The following is a 19,206-nucleotide window of genomic DNA, read 5'->3' as shown; positions in this document are numbered from 1 at the left end:
ATGAATTGAACTCATTTCTAGACAGACATTATAAAATAAAGTCATTAAATAAATATTTGTATTGCTATGTATATGGGTAACGGCACGTATCCTGGACACGTGACGTGAGACATACTAAAAAATCAGTCAAAGGGTTTTTAGGCCCTCAACACTGTCTGACAGACGAGGGGGCAGTGCCATGAGGAACTTGAGGTTTCCCCCAGGACAACAGTTAAGTGAAGGTGCCAAGTGTCTCAGAGGAGGGGGTGAGCAGCGCCGTCATAAACAACTCACCAACATGGAGCTTTGCCAAGTCGAGCAAGTGAAGGTAATTGGTGTGTTATGCCTCTAATGACGGACACCTGCTCCATGGGAATGAATGGATTACATGCATCTTGGACCGGCACAGAGAGGAATAACAAATTAAATTGAACTGGCAACTAAACCACAAGTGGAACACAAATGTGTGTCAAACAGCTTACAAGTGAAATTTGACACTGCGAGGGTTTGCCTCCCACAATGCCTGGAGGCAAGGCAGAATAAATGGCCTGGGAAAGCTGATAGCCAACCATAGGTAAGCGAGTGAGTGAGTGAGTGAGTGTGTCTGAGTGAGTCTGTGTGTGTGTGTGTGTGTGGAAGTGGTTCATGCTGCACAAAAAGAGGCTATGGCAGCCTGTCATGCACAACGTGTAGCATATATAAAACATATATCAATTATTCAATATGATTTGTTTCCTCAAGACTGGATCAGGTTTTTGATCCAGCACCCAGCCTAGTGGGTCAATGTGTCTTTCTTACTATTTGTCAAATATTCAATAGGATCATTTCATGAATCATTGATGTGACAGGATATATGTACAAATCAATGCCCGTCTTCCATAAAGTCATTTTGGATAGCTGCCTTAACTTACAAAATTGCACCATAAAGCACTAATGGAAATTCATTTTTGGGACGTAGTACTTCTCGAGTCAAGGAGAATTTGCACAAAATGACAGAAAATTGATCATTCCAGTTAATCTATTAGTAATCCTACCAATCTGTGATATTTTGGGTGCATGTTTTACTTCAGTGTGTGAGCATACTCCATCTATTATCTCCCTCTGCCTCCAGTCATCTCTTATCCACCACTAGATTCACAAAGACTCTTTTTTTTTTTTTTTTACAGATTCTTTGTCTTTCTTTGCATTTCTTGATTGGATATTTCAAAGTGGAGACAAGAAAGATCAGGTGAGAGAGACAGGAACATGCGTCACAGCACGCGCCTTAGATCACTGAGCCACCAGGAAACCCCCGGTTACGGGAGCTTTGAGTCTTGGATGAAAGCTTTTCATCCGTCCCCCCCCCCCCCCCTCTTATAGATCCCCCCGTTTTCTCCCCAATTGTACTTGGCCAATCCCCTGCCAAGCTGTCCCGGTCATTGCTCCACCCCCTCTGAGGATCTGGGGAGAGCTGCAGACGAGCATACATGCGCTTCGTTTCACCGGCAGGACATACTGTAGCACGTGGGAGGATCACACTATCCCCCCTGCCCACGGCTGCACTATGCGGATGCCCGGCTGAAAGCTTTTAACTACAGTCATTGTTCTGAGATAAGGTATGTTGAGAGGACACTTACCTACCCACCTACTCCACTCAGATAAGTGTTCTTTAAGAGCACATATTCGTGCCCTTTGATGTTATTGACAAGGACGTGGTTTTGCAGTGACTCACACAGCTGAATATAAATGCATGCCAAGAGCATCTCAGCTCTGTGATCACTGGCAAGGTCCCTATGTTGTAAATGGTAAACTGCCTGCATTTATATAGCGCTTTTATCCAAAGCGCTTTACAATCAGTAGGTACATTCACCCATTCATACACCGATGGCGGCAGGCTACCACGCAGGGTGCTGACACACCATCGGGAGCAATTTGGGGTTCAGTATCTCGCCCAAGGCCACTTCGACATGCAGACTGGAGGAGGCGGGAATCGAACCACCGACCTCTTTTATCCAAAGCGATTAGTGGATGACCTGCTCTACCTCCTGAGCTACAGCCGCCCGTGTTGTGTACTACTTTGTGTCTACTTTACCCCCCAAAACCAAATAAGGCTTTCATTGATGAATTCTCTGGTGTTTTTAATATCCATATATGCTGCTGCCCATCATTTTATTTGTTGTCTAGAATCTTCAAATTTGGTGCAATCTTTCACAGGCCCCACTCCCATAAAAGGTCATACTATATTGATTCAGATCTTTCTGCTGGGTTTATTCCTATTGAGTTGGTTTTAAGAATATGTAAGTGTATCTGATCATAAAACCATTGTTTTGACTGCACCCCCCCAGTTCCTGAATTCTGTGAAGCTTTCATTGCTGCTAGCAAAGGTAATACTGACGAGCCACTCCTCCCTCCTACTGAGGAGCTAGTCATTCATGTAAGAGAGTTTGCCTGGTCATTTCAGACTCCACAGCACCTGTAAAAAAAAACATCAAGAATGGCTCAACCCAAAGCCATTCCCTGGATAAATGAGCACAGCCAGACTCTAAAGAGGAAATGTAGACAAGCTGAGTGGAAACGGGACAATGTTCAAAAACCGATGTCCCAGCATCAGAGAGAAGTCAAGCGTGTGAGGGGACAACGTACAGCGCTGCTCCGATATTGTCTCGGTAATACATTTACCATCGCCCCCTTCCTCAAGCGATAATATAGAGGCTTCTCCAGAACAGACAGTGTGACGCATTTCTGACTCTTTTCAATCAGAAACGTAGTGAAGATCAGATAGCAGACTTCCCTCTCCGTGGCTGAGGAAATATCAGTCTCCCACCACTGTTCTCTCCCAGCAGCCTTCAGCCCATTTCCCCTGCCACTCTAACAGATAACATAAACATATGGAACCCTCTTGCCCCTTGGACATTATTCCCACTGAATTCATCAAAGAGCTTCTTGGTACAGTGTGACCCCATTTTTACATTTTACGTATCATAATTGTGTGATTGCTGTTTCTACCCACTATTTACCTATTTACCTTTTCCCGGGCACCTATCATCTACCCCTTCATACTTTGAGTTAGAAACTCTGTTCAAACTGTTAAATGTTCAGCTTGTTGACGAACTGATTGCTTGTATTCTACTACTCTTATATTTTATACTCTTTCTTTCACAATTTACGTTTGAACACGATATTTTTAACAATGGGAGTCGATAGGCGGAATGTTCAAGTTCAGCCAATCCAATTCAGACAATAAATCCAAGATGATTCTTTTTGCCTCCTCCATCGACATCACCTCCAGTTTGGACAGTCTCGCTAACCTTTCAGCATTTGTGAAGCCCACTGCTAGAAATCTGGGAGGAATATTTAATTCATAGATTAGTTCTGACTTTTGTAAAAAGAGCGTTTTTCAGTCATGTTTCCCCCCCCACTCAATGTAGGCACTGGCCAAAAATACTGTAATAATAAAGACACTCAATATAGTCTGTAGCTTGTTATAATTCTTGCATCTTCTTATATACTAATACACCCCAAACAAACTGTGGTTGCTTCTGCACTGCTTCCATAAACATAAAGCATCACTTACCCGCTCATTAGTCTCTCCCCAGACTCAAATATTACGTTGAATCGCTGCGCTCCGCATACTACATAAATGAGTCTGTACCACGTCACAGCCACTGCTGGGGTTTGAGGGCGCGTCTGGGGGGGGGGGGGGGGGTGAAATTTAATGAGTGACAGGACGTAGCACCAATGAGAGAGTGGTTAAAAAAATGGGCTGCGCCTCCCGTGTTACTGGTCGTTACTGATTGGGCAGGACTGTATCCATCACTGGCATATGACTGGCCAAGTGAACGGTTCCCTCCCATTACCAGCCGGCTGGGGGGGGGGAGCGTCCCAGACACAGAGAGAGCTCTGCAGCATGCAGTAACGTAGTGTATCAGCGTAAGAACTCTCATGGGTCTGGCGTCGAGACTACCCGCTCATACAGTAGGTGTTTGGAACAGCAAAGGTCAAATCTTTCATGAACTGGGTGTAGGTTGAATCATTAATGTAGTATGGTATCAATCAGCAATAGAGTACCAAAATGTTTTAAAATGACATTTATTTACATGAAAAAAGTTGTAGGTGATTACTTTAAGTTATTACTTTAAATATTTAAGGCTTGGCGAGGTTTGGCCCCAAGTTGCATCTTGGACCGTTTGTTGCTTTTATGCTTTAGTCTGAGCTCCTCAGGCAGCCTCTTCTAAGCTATCACTAGATGCTGGCTTAAAGTTGAAGGTGAGCAGGTTTTCACAGTCAGAGCCGCTATCATTTGGAACAGCCTGCGGAGTCTGTGCCATCTTTCAAATCCCTGCTGAAAACTTTTTGTTTCCGTGTGATTGTTTTATCTCCTTTTGTTTACTGCTTTCATCTATTTTCTGTAGTCTTTGGCTCTGCTTTTAATCAGCTTTGATCACATCGGTTTGACGTTTGCTGACCTTTACTGGTTTTGAATTATTTTTGGCTTTTATCTTTGTGTCCTGTGCTTTTTCCACCCGTTTTACTTCCTTCTCTCTGCAAAGCATTCTGTAACTTTTTTTTTTCGAAAAATGGGCGTATGATGCAAGTCGCAGTAAATTGTTTTTCACAAAATGCATTAAAAAAAAATCCACATCATGACATTATAAAGGTAATTTGGAAATACCTAATGAAGCTAAATGATGGCTTAATCAATGTCATTGTAATACCTTGTTCAAAGGTACCGGCAACAGCTGGTTATTATATACTGGCACATTATTCAATCTGTATAATAATCTCTTGCAATGACTGTGGTGCAGCTGACACTCACTTGGCAGGGAGTTTTTGCGATTCCCAGAACCTGGACTCTTTGACTTTGAACCACGGGAAGAGTCGCTCCATTTGCTGAAACAGAAAACAGCAGATGAAGGTCACGCATAGTGTAAGCATACTAATATAGAACATGCTACTATAGACCTGCATTTGGGAAATGATGGCGGTTAGTGAGGTTATGGCTCTTTGGGACGGCCCTAGTTAGATTCTGTGTGACCGTACTTTGAGCACGACACTTAACCCAAGTATATATCCAACGTGTCTGTATCCAACGTGTCTGTATCCAACGTGTCTGTATCCAACGTGTCTGTACGTATGCGAGTGTCAGTCAGAGATCAGAGAAACCTCTTAAGCCAAAAGCAAACACAACTACGTCCTGAGTGAAACCTAGTATATTATTGTCATTCTGGAATTTGTGAGTACTTGTGAGCAAATGTGTTTATAATGGTGCTGTAAGAACGAATAATGATCCAGCATTGATTTGTGGTTCTTACCCGGATGAAGAAAGACTTGACCATGCTGTTGGCCTTCCTGCTCTCAGGCTGTCCACCGTCACTGTTGATAGCTGTCTGAATTATCCGCACTATATCATCACTGAACTCCAGCTGGCAGAGAAATTAATGGACAGACACAGACACAGACACAGACACAGACACAGACACACACACACACACACACACACAGACACACACACACACACACACACACACACACACACACACACACACACACACACACACACACACACACACACACACACACACACACACACACACACACACACACAGTATGACACAGTGCCCTCCTTCTCAGACTTCCTCTCTCCTTGTCTGCTGGTAGTAAACTCATGCTGAAGGAGTGTCACAGTACCCTTTCTGTGCCCCTCACCATCTTCCTTCCCATGCACTTTCTATAATTAACAGTCTCTCTTATCCTAAATCCACGTCTTCCTGCAGTTTCCCTATCTCCTCTTGTACTATTCTTTACTCAGGTGTTAATTTAACGTGAACTTGAATCACAAATTGAGGACGCATGGAATATTAAGTTACACTACAAAAAAATGCCTAAAATATTTAAAACGACTATATTGGCAGGCAGCTATGGTTGTTTTTCTCTACTAACTGGCTTGAAATCTGAAAGCAAAAGCTTGTGATCTAGATTTTATTTGGCATCCGAATCAACCCTCACCCCTGTGAATCTGAATCTGAATCTTAGGAGGAATGTCACAACTGCTTTTGTCTGGGACGCATCAGAAGAGCTGCAGGGCAACAAAAGGTATACTCACCACTGACTTGTAGCGGCCTTGATCCATCTTTTTATCAACAGTCTCCAGGTCTGGAGGGGAGTCGCTGGGAGGCGAGGGTGTGACTTCAGTCAGGACTGGAGGGTCTGGACCTTCAGGGGAGCGGCGGGATGGGAGACTCTCCTCTGTCTCTGGGTTCAATTCTGGAGGCTTCACCGCCTGACCCAAAATCAGAGAGTTCAGCATTGACTAAAACAAATTATGTCCAATAGATTCATTTAGCGGCAAAACCACAGCTGGAAAATTGCGCCAACAGCTTTTTTTTTTAAACAATTAAAATCCATCATCTGGAATTTGAATGTAATTGAAAATACAGCGCAACTGTCCATGGTTGTCATTTGGATATTTATGACAACCATGTTCAAAATGCCGGAAAGCGCCGGGTCTAAAACGTTGCCCCCACATCTAATAGCATGCCATCTGATTTGATGTGTACAAATTAGGGGTGAGATATCGTGTCAGAGAGCATGAAAACGCCAGTCGTGAGGTCACAGTGACCTTGAACTTTGACCTTTGACCACCAAAACCTAAGCAGTTCATCCTCGAGTCCAAGACAAGTGGACGTTTGAGCCAAATTTGAAGGAATTCCGTCAGGGCGTTCCGGAGATATTGCGTTAACTACGGACGGACGGACAACCCGAAAGCATAATGCCTCCGGGCCCGGCTATCTATCACCGGCGGATGCATAAAAATACAAAACATATAACAGGACAGTGAGTAACAACAAAGCTACAATAGTGACAACAAGCATATTATGATAAGTTGGCAAAGAAACACTGCAACTTGCACTAAAACCATAAGTGGGAACATACTGGGCTTATGGAAACAAAACAACTCAAGAGCCACTGCTGAGTAGCGTTACAGATGGCATGTGTATCTCACCTGTCTGTAGCGCAACAGGTGTGTGGAGGTGCGCGAGTTGAGCAGCGCGGTGAGGATGCGGCGAACGCAGCCCTGCAGCTCCCTCTCCAGGGCTGTTCTCCACTCGGCCGGATGGCGCTCTGTACAGTTGGTGCAGGTGTAGGCGACACTCTCTGGCAGCTTTGACAGCAGCTCATACATTTCATCTAAGAGGCATCCACAGATGACAGGTCATTATTGAGCCCATTGTTAGGTTTATCATCTCCCGACACCTCGTCAAGATGGAAAATATGACAAGACTCACATGACGGCCTGTGAGTCAGCAGTCTAAACAATGACAGCTGAGATGACTAAGTGCACCACGTTCTGATAAATAAATAAATAAATAAATAAAGTTCTCAACTTGTGGAAAAAAATAATTGTGTTGCAATATGATCTTTTGTGAGGGTCATACTAACCTGTCAGGTTCTCACACTTGGCATGAACCCAATGGTCGCAGCGGCCGCACAGCATCATCTTGCTGTCGTAGTCGTCATCGTCATAGCACTTATCACACAGCGGGCAGAAGTTACCTGAGAGAGAAGATGGTCACCTGAAGTGAGTCCACTTGCCACAGCACCATGGTTCCTTCCTGCATTACATTGCTGTCTTGGTGGGAAAGCTAAGCAGGTCTGGCTGTGGTCAGTCCTTGGACGGGAGAGAGAGCCTGGTGCTGGAAGTGGTGTTGGAGGACCAGTAGGAGGTGCTCTTCCCTCTGGTCTCATTCATAATATCCCCAATACCCCAGGGCAGAGTGAGCACCGTCCTTGATTTGAAATCTATAGCGACAGTGGAAAGTAGAATATATAGGGGGGATTCCAAAGGTCTCCGTCCACACTTCCAAGCAACCACGGAGATGGGGTAAGCAGATGGGGCTCCGAGCCTCCGTCTTTGTGGCAGCGAGGGACGTTGGAAAGGAGCGCGCTCTGTTTCTACTTATAATTATTATTATTAGTGGTTGGATTCAAATATTTGCCCTCGTAGCAGTTGGTATACAAATTTATACAGTACTGGGCCAGTTTGAAAGAATCTGCCCTCTTTCATCCCAGACAGGCTGACAGCGGAGTGTATCTACTTCAGATGCTGGCCACTCACCTTTAGCAAAAAGTTTGGCACAGTCATGACACATGGAGAAGTCATGTGACCACTGGGCATCCCAGGACTTCCCTGGCTTAGTGGCTCCACAGCTCTTACAGCGCACACACTTGGTGCACACCTGGAGAAGGAGAAAGAGCGAACACACAAACAAGTTGGTGACCACATGGCAGACTGGCAGGCACTTGTGTACAGTGTGAGAATTGTGTGAAAGTGACACTACACTGTTTTCATAGTGCGTGTGAGAGACTAGCATGTGGTGAGAGAGCTGGGAAAATGTGTGACCATCAAGAGGCGGGGGATATGTGAGCATAAACGCCAACGTTTGGTCAGGCAACTGTGCAAATGTGACTAAAAGGAAGAATGGTAGTGTGTGTCCATACCCAGACTCTCTTCTTCTTGGTGGGTCTGGTAGGGTGGTTGGGACCCAGGCACTCCGGGTGATAGCTGTTACGGCACTTATCACACTCCAGCAGCTGCTGCTACGAGGAGAGAGGCCGGAAAGCGAGAGATGAGCTCATTAAAATATCAAACAAGGAAACCGTAAACATGTCGCCCCCCCCCCCCCCCCACACACACACACAAACAACAATGCAGTCCCGTTTACGACCAATCGGTAACAAACATGTCCGACTGTTTGACCGATAACTGTAGCACAGACCCAACATCGACTAATCAATGTCATTTTGAAAATGCTAGATTGCAGGGCTGAGATGCATCATTCTGCACGTTTTGTCCAAATCTGACGAGTGCGTTTGAGATATTACGTGTGACAGAAAGACAAACAATCAATCTAGACTTGGTTTCAACATGGAGGACATTAGTTCATTTACAGTAGGCATCATCACGAATGGCTGGATGCACATCAAAAACATCGACAACAGGCACGATAATAACGATGCAGCAACAATAAGAGCCGTCCTTGACAAGGGTCTGTTGACAGCCACTGCCGTTAAGTTTCTCCTGCGTCTCTGGGTCAAAACATTTAGTCCAGGCAAAGGCGTTAAAATAATGATTTATGGGGACAGTTGGGCTGCAGCACTTCTTTTTCATATCGCCAAGCAAGAGCCATTTGCCAAATTAAAATATCAGCTGTAAGTAAACAGCTGAAATGCAGCGTTTCCTGAGACATTCATTCATTGTTTGGTAATGAGATGTTTACTGTCACAGAGCACACAATGAGCAGGATATATCTACAGTATATATAGTTTGACGCGGTTGTTGTCGATCAATGCCAATGAGTCAACAATTGCTTCACCAGAGTAATTGTGAGAAAATGCTGAGATTTCGGTATTTCTAAAAGCTCACTTTCCAACCCGTACTGTGTTATTGAACTGTGCCAGAGACTTATTGACGTTGCTGCAATTCCTTGGGTCGCTGATCAGAGGCCAATAAAAGTCATAAATTACTTAATACCCGTTTAACTAAAGGATTTGTTTCATACAATCGTTGACAAGGAATCCATTTGCTTGGCGTTCAGATCTTCTACTGCGTGAGTTCCAAGAACAAATAAGGAACAAATCAATACAACCTATTAGACATGTACCAACAGGACAAAGCAATGTAACAGGCTTCATTACTAATGGTTGGATCGACAAACTGTATTTGTGCATAATCCTAAGATTAAAACCATAGGAGGCTCTCTTGTCTACAGTGAAATTGGGTTAATGAATGAAATCAGGGCAGGAATCCAAGAAGCTGATTAAGTGCTGCCTGTCTGTTGGCAGGGAAGGCATCCTTCTAGGGAAGATTCTCCAGCCTTAGACGTTGTAACTCTACGCCTCAGCTTCATTTGTGTCCAGCTTTCGAGATGAACAGAGAGAACTCCCCCCTGATCGGCTTACTTTCGTTTTCTGGGGCTGCCGTCCGCAGGCCTGGCAGAATCGGCATCGTCGACAACACCAGTTCTCCCACTGCTCCTGGAGGGGGCGCTCCGTCTCCCCCAGGCAGAAGAGATGGAACGGTTCACAGCATACCTGGCAGAAGACAAACTAGAGAGAGAGAAAGAGAAAGCAAGGGCGAAGGAAACAGGTAGTCAACCGGGGGAAGGTGGGGGGGAGAAAGAGAGAGAGAGAGAGAGAGAGAAAGACAGACTGTTAAGTATGGGCTTAATGAGGGCTTTGAGTACACTAACTATATTACTGTAGACCTCCAGAGTGCTTAACTCTAATTGGTTGGTAAATGGGAACTTGAGGGCACAAGCATATGTGTGAGCCAGAAGTCATCAGACTAGTGAGTTGAGTAAGACGCTTTTTTACCTGCTGTTCAAATAACAGTCTATAGTTTTAAAGGGATAGTTTTTTTTTTTTTTTTAAGTCTACCCCTATTTGCTACTTACCAATGATGATGTTGATTGGTAGAGAGTTATTGTATTATGATGTATTATGATGCTTGTGATTGTCAGTGTCTTTTGTCCTGTTGTGTTCTGATGCCTGCTGCAAACCACATTTCCTTCGGGATAACAATAAATGGAGCCCTTTCGCTTCCTGGGGATCTATCATCAGCCATGACCTAAAATGGGAGCTGAACATCGGAGCTCTCACCAGGAAGACACAGCAGAGGATGTACTTTGTGCGGCAGCTGAAGAAATTCAAAGTGCCAAAGGCCACGATGGTGCACTTCTACACCTCCATCGTTGAGTCCATCCTCACCTCCTCCATCACTGTCTGGTATGCTGCTGCCACTCTCAAGGACACTAACAGACTGCAGCGCATCATCCGCTGTGCTGAGAAGGTTATCGGATGCAACCTGCCATTCCTCCAGGACCTCCAGGCATGCAGCCAGGACACTGAAGCGGTCTCGCAAGATCATGACCGACCCCTCCCATCCTGGCCACAACTCTTCAAAAACACTCCCCCTCGGCAAGAGACTGAGGTCTATCAAGACCAGAACCACTCCCACAAGAACAGCTTCTTCCCAACCGCCATCAGCCTCACCAACAAGGCCCGAAAACCCCTTCCACCAAGGACCTCACCAACACACCCCCCACAAACCCCACTAACTCCTCCTGAACTCAGCTGAATCCCCCCACAAACCCCACTAACTCCTCCTGAACTCAGCTGAATCCCCCCACTGACATGAGCCAGAGCCATCCCCCATCAAACGTGACCTTGCAGCCATAGCTGCTGGACTTCACTCGCCACAACTACCAGAACTTTACACCATTAGATTACTCTTGTTAACTACATCATGGCTGACCCCTCCAACTGTAACTGCCTCTTTAACTCAGACTGTAAATTTCAGGTAAATTCCATTTAAATTCATATTTAATGTCCACTGAACACTCATCCACTCATGTACATATTGTATATATATTTGATTGCACTTGCAACTTTGTGATTGTGTTTTAGTTCTCTTTCCTACTTCTTATCTCTGTATATTGACATGACCGCTATGCTGCATACAGACACTAAGACAAATTCCTCATTATGTAACTTGCATACTGTGGTAATAAAAGTGATTCTGATCAAGTTGAAGTAGAGTTCTCTCTCAGCACAATCCATCCTGTTCCTCATAATAGCTGTGGATATTTGGGCACAAACAAATGCAAGGTCAATGGAGTCACGCTCCTGTATGTCCCAGCTGACTGAAGCTCACTGAAATGTACTTTATGTGCACTGTGGATGACCTTTTAGTGAGCCTGTGCTGTGCTGTGCTGAGAAAGAACTCTACCAATCAACATCATCATTGGTAAGTATAAAATATGGCTCGACTTAAAAGAAATGTGAACTATCCTTCAGTGAGAAAAGGAAAGAACAAGCAAAAGAAATTGCAAAATAAAGGCTGCAAAGAAAAACACGAAAGAGCAAAAGAAAAAAAGCTTAAAAGAGAATGACCAGGAAAATATGTGTTTTTTTGTTTTTTTACCTCAACATTCCCACTGCTGGCACATAGGAAGCACAGCACCCTGGGTGTGACAGGCACAGAGGTGAGCAGGCTGAGGCCGCCAGCCTCCCACACCTTCTCCACATCATGGTCCCTCTTGAAATCCACTCTGATACGATGCACTCCGTCGCAGGGCGCTCTGGGCTTCGCCTGGCCCCCAGTCGAGGGAGTGCTCAGCCAGTTTAAAGTACTGCTGCTGGGGGGTTTCGTGGCCAGTGGCTTCTCATGTTTTTCCAGAGGAGAGCGGAGAATGAAGAGACAAAAGAAGGGGAGAAGTTGAGATTACACACGCAGTGACCAATGACAAGCAGACCCACAATGGCCTCAGATAAAAGTGACTAATTAATTAATAAGGGTGGACAGAGAAGACCAATAAAATCTACCATTCAAGGTATGACGATGAGTGAGATCTTAACAGTCAGTCCATGGTAAGGCTGTTTTAAATGTTTCAATTTCAGCCAAATGTCAAAACCCTAACCTGCCTGTCAAACGCGGCAAAAACACATTTTCATTGATTTATCTGCAGCTATATGCCCTGAATGCATCTCTGGCTCCCATGCCTTGGCACCAGAGACTGTCATTCTCTGTCACTCTCCCGATTAGCCCGTTAGCTTGATTTTAGCACACACATGCTTCATCATGGCTGAAAAAACGCTCAAGACTGATATGATTACCGGTCCTCCTAGAGATGCTCGGAACATATTTGGAATCCCCTTAGTCATAAGGCAGATCGGGCAGAACACCAACTTAAAATCCTTCAAGAAACGCAATACCCGAAAGATTGCACGCAAGCCTTTAATCAGCTCCAGATAGAATCTGGAATCGGTTTAGAACGCATCGTCCTTTCAGTGTTTGTTCATTGCACCCCGTTTTCATGTGCCAATATTACATAGATGATATATTAACATGTCAGACTGATATTTCAGTGAAATAAGGTAGTACAAATTTGAGAGGAGACATGCGATTCACAAAGTAAAATGAGCAGGGAGCCTTCCAGAGTTCTCTTGCATTCTGAAAAGGTAGATCAACAGATATAAAGGATTTGGATCAAACTAAGCACAGTGATTTCTTCTTCTTACCTTGTCTTTTGGTCTCTGTTTAGGAGGTGGAGGAAGAGCGCGAGGAGTGGGCTTCTTCAGCTGTTTCAATTCAAGGGCTGTGAAGACAATTGACACAACATTCAGAAAAAGGTGCTTTATGTACAAACTATACATTTAATACAACTTTCTTTCCTGATGCTTCAATGAGATTCTCTTATAAGAAAAGAAAAAAAACTTTGATTGAGTGTCTGACCTGTATCTGGAGTGGTTGTAGCTGAGCTCTGCTGTTGTGATGACTGCTGCTGCTGGGGCTTCTTCTTGGGTTCGCTCGGGGGAATCTTGGGTGCGGCGTCTTTTTTTGGAGGGGCCTGACTGGTCGGAGGCCGTTGCTGCTGTTGGGATGGTTGATGAGACTGCGTCGACGGCGAGGGGGAATTCTGGGCTGAAGATGATGACGAGGAAGACGACGATGAGGACGAAGAAGACGAGGAGGTGGAAGAGGACGACGACGACGACGGCGAGGAGGGAGGTACGGGCTGCTGCGGTTTGTGTCCCTTTCTACTGGCGACGCCACTTGAGGGCGAGAGCTGTTTGAGATCTGGTGTGAGGGCCGGGGACTGAGCCTGGGCTGTGACCGTGTTGAGGCCCGGAGGGGCTTCATTTGGGGCAGGCGAGGACGTAAGGGCAGGGGAGGACTGCTGCGAGGGCTGCTGCTGTCTCGACTTCTCGTCCCCTGGCTTTAAAGGAGGAGTGTCGCTCTTCTTGCGAGCAGGCTCCTCCTTCGGTGGTGCAGGAGTAGGTTTGATGCCAGACTCTGAGTTTGGTCCCTTGACAGGATTGAGGCCCTCCTTCTTCTCCGACAGCTTGTTCTTCTTCTTCTCCTTCTTGCCTTTGCCTTGCTTCTGGAGAAACATCTTTGAGGGCATCCACTGCAAGTTCTGACACTTCCTTATCCTGTAGACGGTTACAAACACACACGGTCAAAACTGCACAAACATTCACCGTCTGTATACACCCCTTTTATTCTGAACACACCTTCATTACTAACACCTTCCAAAAAATCCATTTGATTCAAACTGAAATTTAGGGTGATAAAAAAAAATGCAATTTAAGATTAATTTAAGTAGAGAGTAAATCCATCTGTGACACACATACACAAAAACTCATCAATAACGATGACTCACTTGCAGCACTGCTTTTTGATGTTGCGTCCTCCGAATTTGGGCTTGTCTAAACAGTTGGTACATACGCCGCAATCTTCCGGAACCTGGCAACCTGAGCACTGGCCACAGCGCCGTGACCGACGGCCCTTCTTGGGAGGGGCGCCGTCTTGAGTGGCCTTGGTCCGTGTCTCCCGTGGCTTTATGGGAGGGGACTGGGGCTCCGCCTCCTCGGAGCCTGCCACTGACGACTTATCTGTAAGAAGAGAAACACCGGTCGTGGAATTACCGTATGTAATCAATACAGACACGCAGTAGCACAGTATTGATCTGACCGACCAGGGTTCAAAAATGAGGGTCAATCTAACACTGTGGCCACTGGCGCAATCAGTGCTTCTGTGGTGAACACAACACTTTCCTCGGGTCGATGAGTGAATCTCCGATGAACGTTTTGTAACATTATCGTTTGTTGATCGGTCTCAATTTTTAATGGCACCCACAATTACCACAAAAACTCGTGGCCCATGACAGGAACCAGCAGCACCTAGCCTGTACATTGGCAAAGCGGGTAGGTTTTTGTCTCTCAGTCTTAAATATGCTCGTACGGGGTATCATACTTAATGATATAACTGAGATTATTCTGCTAACTCATACATCTCATACATCAGATCCTCTGATCTCACATGTTCAAACGTTACACCAAACGAAAACAACGACAGCCAAACTGATCTTGCTTCGTTGCCACAACAACAATACACTCGGCTTTCAAAGGGTATTAGTGGTGTCTGCTATTGGAATAATGCTGACCTACTGGCTCCTGAAATCCTGCTAACATTGCTAAATTCTGTCCATTTCTGATTAAATCAATTACGTTTTTATTGACCTCGCCACCAGGGAGAGGGAGATAAAGCTCCTAACAGCCAAACACTGAGGTTGTAAGTAATACACAAGCAAGTCAAAGAAGACATCGGTTTATTGTGCCTCACCATCATTCCCCATGGAAGACAGGATCTTCTCTCTCTCCTCCCAGGGCAAGGCACTGAGTGTGGGCATGTCGTCAGGGAACACTGCCCGGTTACGGCCCAGGGCCACAGCTGCACGACGACATACATGCTTGATGCGTGGACCGCGGACAGATGTCTCTGACGAGTCGCTCTCCTGACCCTGCTCACAAGCAAACATCATATTACAGAAAGTTAAATAGATGTTTCAGAACATGTTCTCTTTGATCATGTTCATGCATGCACGCACGCATGCACGCACGCACGCACACACACACACACACACACACACACACACACACACACACACACACACAGTTTGCTTTCTGCATATTGTATGAAGCTGAGAGAATTCCCCTTAAAAGGCACCCTCTGTGGGACTTTCCTATTATCAAGTTTCAGTTGGAGTACAAACACGCATTTGCATGTATAGTAAATTAATAGAATCATGTCAATGGCTGTTGCTAATCGATATATGCTGACGAGGAATGGATGAGAGAAACCGAGAAGCTTTGTGTTTCGGAAGACAGAGTAACTGTGATGGGAGGAGGAGAGAGTAACTGGAGAACTGACCTGGACCTTCGGCTGGTCTGGACTCTTCAGCGACTTGCTCTTCTCTATCTTGAACAGCTGGGCTTTGGCCTTCTTCAGTAGGCCAACAACGCGCTTGTCAGTCACAGGCTGTTTCTCTGCGTGTTTCTCCGCATGTGCCAACATGGATCCAAGAGAAGGGGCAGGGAGCTGCTGTCTGCATGGCTGCCCCGGGAGGCCTGCTGTCTGCTGGCTAGGAGCACTTGGTTTCTCCCTGTCCTTCTCCCCATCCTCCATCTCTGTTCCCTTCTCCGAGGGTCTCCCTTTCTTATGTAGGCGTCCTTTAGCGAAGGACAGGGGAGCGGTGGAATGGAGCCCACCCCTCTCTGTGGAGGCAGTGTCAGAGTCGACTGACATCAATTTCTTTCTCCCCGGAACCTTTTTAGGAGCAAGGGATACCAGAGTGTCTTCCGTGTCCCGGCCATCCACGGTAAAGAGGCTGGAAGCTGCATTGGGAGAGCCGTCCGGTGTGGAAACCTTACTTCTTTTCTCCCACTCCTTCCTCCCTTCTCTCTTATTCTCCTTCTCTTTCTCTCGGCTTTTTTCAGGATCCCTTTCTTTTTCTTTCGGAGCCGACTCCTGGGAAGTTGAGGTGCTCCTCTCTCTCGATCCTTTCCCGGCACCTCGCCCCGTCTCCTGCGCACTGGAAGGGAAGTGAGGGAACAGGTGGGAAGAAGAGGAGGACGTCGTGGATGAAGAAGAAGCCGGATTTCCGGCAGCTCCTCTCCTGCTGTCAGCGGCCCCGTGTGAAGCCAGGCCGAGGGTTTGAGTGGAGAAGGTGCTGAAAGCAGGAGTTAAGGCACTATTGGCTAGTGGATTGGCTGACACCCCTGGCAAAGAGCTGGCGTTATTACTGGAGACGGAGCTTGTTAGCACGGATAGTTCTTCTCTAGAGCCTTTGCCCACGCAGATCTGGCCTCCTTGGCTGCTGCGTCTGGTCATCGAGTGGGAGGGAGACCGTGGCTGGCCACGTAGGGTGCCCAAGGCCCGCTTGATCTTGCGCCTGAAGGCTTTGCTGGAGGAGGACTGGTGAGGGGAGAGAGAGCCTGGGCTGCTTCCAGAGGACGAGTGCAGCGTGACAGACTCAAAGATCCGAGAGTGGGCCTCACTGGGTGTGAAGCGTGGAGCACGGAGCAGCGGGCTGCGCTTCTGGAGTGGCGCTTCAAATCGGGACGAGGAGGGATGTTGGTGGTGGGTGTGGTGATGGTGAGGCGCAAACAGACGAGTCCCTGCTCCTGCTCCGCTGCCCGGTGCTGGAAACGCACCCGGAGCAGCTCCCCCGCCTCCGCTGGCACCTTGGGGCATCAGCCCCACGTCTTCAGCGGTGAGAGGGGGAGAGCGGAAGTTGTCAAATACGGGCTTTCGGATGAGGCCCTCCTTGGCGTATTTAGCAGAGGAGAAGTACTGCTGTTCGGTACGGGACAGGGACGTCCAACGGAAGGTGGGCTCTCTCAGGATGGAGCGGCTGCGTTTGTCCTGCAAGCTGGAAAGCACCGAGGGTCCGGAGAGGAAAGGAGTGATGGGGTGAGGCATGATCCAGGGCGACTGGGAGTGGTGCTCGTTGACAGCAGCTGCATTGGAGGAAGATGACTGGGGAGGCTGCGGAGGAGTGAGGAGGGGGGGAGGTGGAGGGGAAGAGGAAGAGGAGGCCGTGGATGAAGCTTGCTGGGAACTTACAAGCGTAGAGGAGGACATCAGCACTCCCGTTGCTGGGCTGATGATGGGCTTCTTGCCCGCAGTGGTCAGAGTCCCTCTGCCCCTCTGGTTGAGACCTCCCCGGCCCACTCCCTGCCCTCTCCGGCCTCGCCGACCCCTTTCTACCAACACCACATGCTCTGGCTCCGGCTCGGAGGGAGGGGAGGGGGGCCGTGAGCTGTGCAGCAGGTTGGCCTCCCTCTCTCCCTGGGAGGACGGGGAGTGGTCCTCTGGCTCTGAGAGGGCCTGCGTGGCCTCTGAAGCCTGCGAGTCGCACGACGAGTCGTCCAAGCTGGGGCTGCTGGATCTGGAAGACTCTGCGGAGGAGAGCTGGGAGGAGTGCTGCGACAGGGCGCTCGAGCCACAGGAGGCCGCGCTACTGCTGAATCGCCCGTTGGCGGCGCTGCTGTTGTTGTTGAGCAGACTAGCAGCTGTTGAGGGAACACTGGGGATAGGGGCAGGGGGTGGAGGAGGAGGGAGGGAGTCGATGGGAGCAGTGGTCCCAGTGCTAGTAGCAGCAGCTGTGGAGGAGACCAGGACAGGAGAGGGGGATGAGGAGGCGGGGGTGGTGCTGGTGGGTTGGACAGATGTGGAGACAGACGAAGGGGTCGTTTCTAACCGCGCCATCTTCATGTGGGGTGGCGGGGTTCCAAAGCTTCCCTCGTCTTCGATAAAGCGCTTGGGGGTTTTGATGATGCGAAGGGAAACTGTGCTGACTACGGGCATGATGAACTGTCTGATGTTCTTCAGCTGGGTCCTCCTCCTCCTCCTGATGCCAGCTTCAATGGCCCCTGCCGCCCCACTCCCTGCGATTGCTACCGCTTCTTGCTCCAGTAGCTTCTTCTTCTGTGCCCCTTTCTTAGCACGCTGCAGCAGCTGCTTGGCGATGGCTGCATCAGTGCGCTTAGAAGGGGGGACGATTCTGACCGGCTTGATGTGTCGCGGGCTTTGCCTGAGTCCAAGCGGCCTGCCCAGCTTGGAGGGAGATGGGGAGGCAGGGGGACTGGAAGAGTCCTGGAGCTCAGCACCGTCCACATCCCCGAGCATGGGTTGCTGAGGAGTGTGCGGGTCTGAGCCTCTGTCCCCTCTGACCCTGAAGGCCTTGTGTTTCCCTTCCCCAGATTCAGAGGAGGTAGACAGCTGGGCAGCAGCGGCAGCGGCCGCCTCGGCTTTGAGCCGCTCCGCGGACGGCGGTCGTCCACGTCTGCGTCGGGGAACACCAGGCAAGGCCTTGAGGTGTGATTTGAGAGGGTCAAGTTTGACTTCCCTCAGACGCTTCAGCTTGGTAACTTTGGATTCGCCCCGCCCACCTTTGGGCGGCTTGGCCTCAGTGTCCTGCTGCTGAGCAGAGCCCAACGACGTCCTCTTGGCACCCTTTCTGTCCTTGTCCTCCTCTGTGTCCATACCCACCTCGGACCCAGCCTGCCTACTGTCCTCACCTGCTGCATGGCTGCCAGTGTGCCAAGCTTTCTGGCTACTTGAGGCTGGGGGACGACCTCTCCTCTTCTCCCCGGAGCCAGGCGGCCTCCCGGGCAGCCGTTTGACCTTCTCCGCCGGCCGTTCAGGGCCCTCTAATTTCCCCTGGGTGGGGGAGGCGAGGGAGGAGAGGGGGAGGAGACCCGCAGCGGCTTTCTGGGCAGTCAGGGCCCGTGGGGGACGGCCTCGGGGCTTCTTCTCCTGTATGGGGGGACCTGCTGATATCACAGAGGGCATTCAGTCAGCAAGGCATCAGATACAGATGACTTCTACTATGCACAGTG

The 19,206-nt window shown here is 48.1% G+C and overlaps 1 protein-coding gene across 1 annotated transcript in view; it reads right to left on the bottom strand.

The window, feature by feature from the left end:
• Positions 1–19,206, bottom strand: part of kmt2a (lysine (K)-specific methyltransferase 2A) — a gene marked incomplete at both ends in the record, with an annotated part of 51,130 nt that overhangs the window by 17,169 nt on the left and 14,755 nt on the right. The window contains 14 exons of the mRNA XM_083637508.1: positions 4,775–4,848; positions 5,271–5,381; positions 6,062–6,238; positions 6,962–7,146; positions 7,399–7,512; positions 8,075–8,195; positions 8,458–8,556; positions 9,919–10,065; positions 11,942–12,178; positions 13,039–13,115; positions 13,253–13,953; positions 14,184–14,415; positions 15,146–15,323; positions 15,734–19,137. Of these exons, the coding sequence (XP_083493634.1) occupies positions 4,775–4,848; positions 5,271–5,381; positions 6,062–6,238; positions 6,962–7,146; positions 7,399–7,512; positions 8,075–8,195; positions 8,458–8,556; positions 9,919–10,065; positions 11,942–12,178; positions 13,039–13,115; positions 13,253–13,953; positions 14,184–14,415; positions 15,146–15,323; positions 15,734–19,137 (5,857 nt within the window). The remainder of the gene's footprint in view (positions 1–4,774; positions 4,849–5,270; positions 5,382–6,061; positions 6,239–6,961; positions 7,147–7,398; positions 7,513–8,074; positions 8,196–8,457; positions 8,557–9,918; positions 10,066–11,941; positions 12,179–13,038; positions 13,116–13,252; positions 13,954–14,183; positions 14,416–15,145; positions 15,324–15,733; positions 19,138–19,206) is intronic.

This window comes from Poromitra crassiceps, assembly GCF_964638095.1.
Source record: "Poromitra crassiceps genome assembly, chromosome: 5".
NCBI classification, from domain to species: Eukaryota; Metazoa; Chordata; class Actinopteri; order Beryciformes; family Melamphaidae; genus Poromitra; species Poromitra crassiceps.
This window is presented reverse-complemented; position numbering and strand designations above follow the sequence as displayed.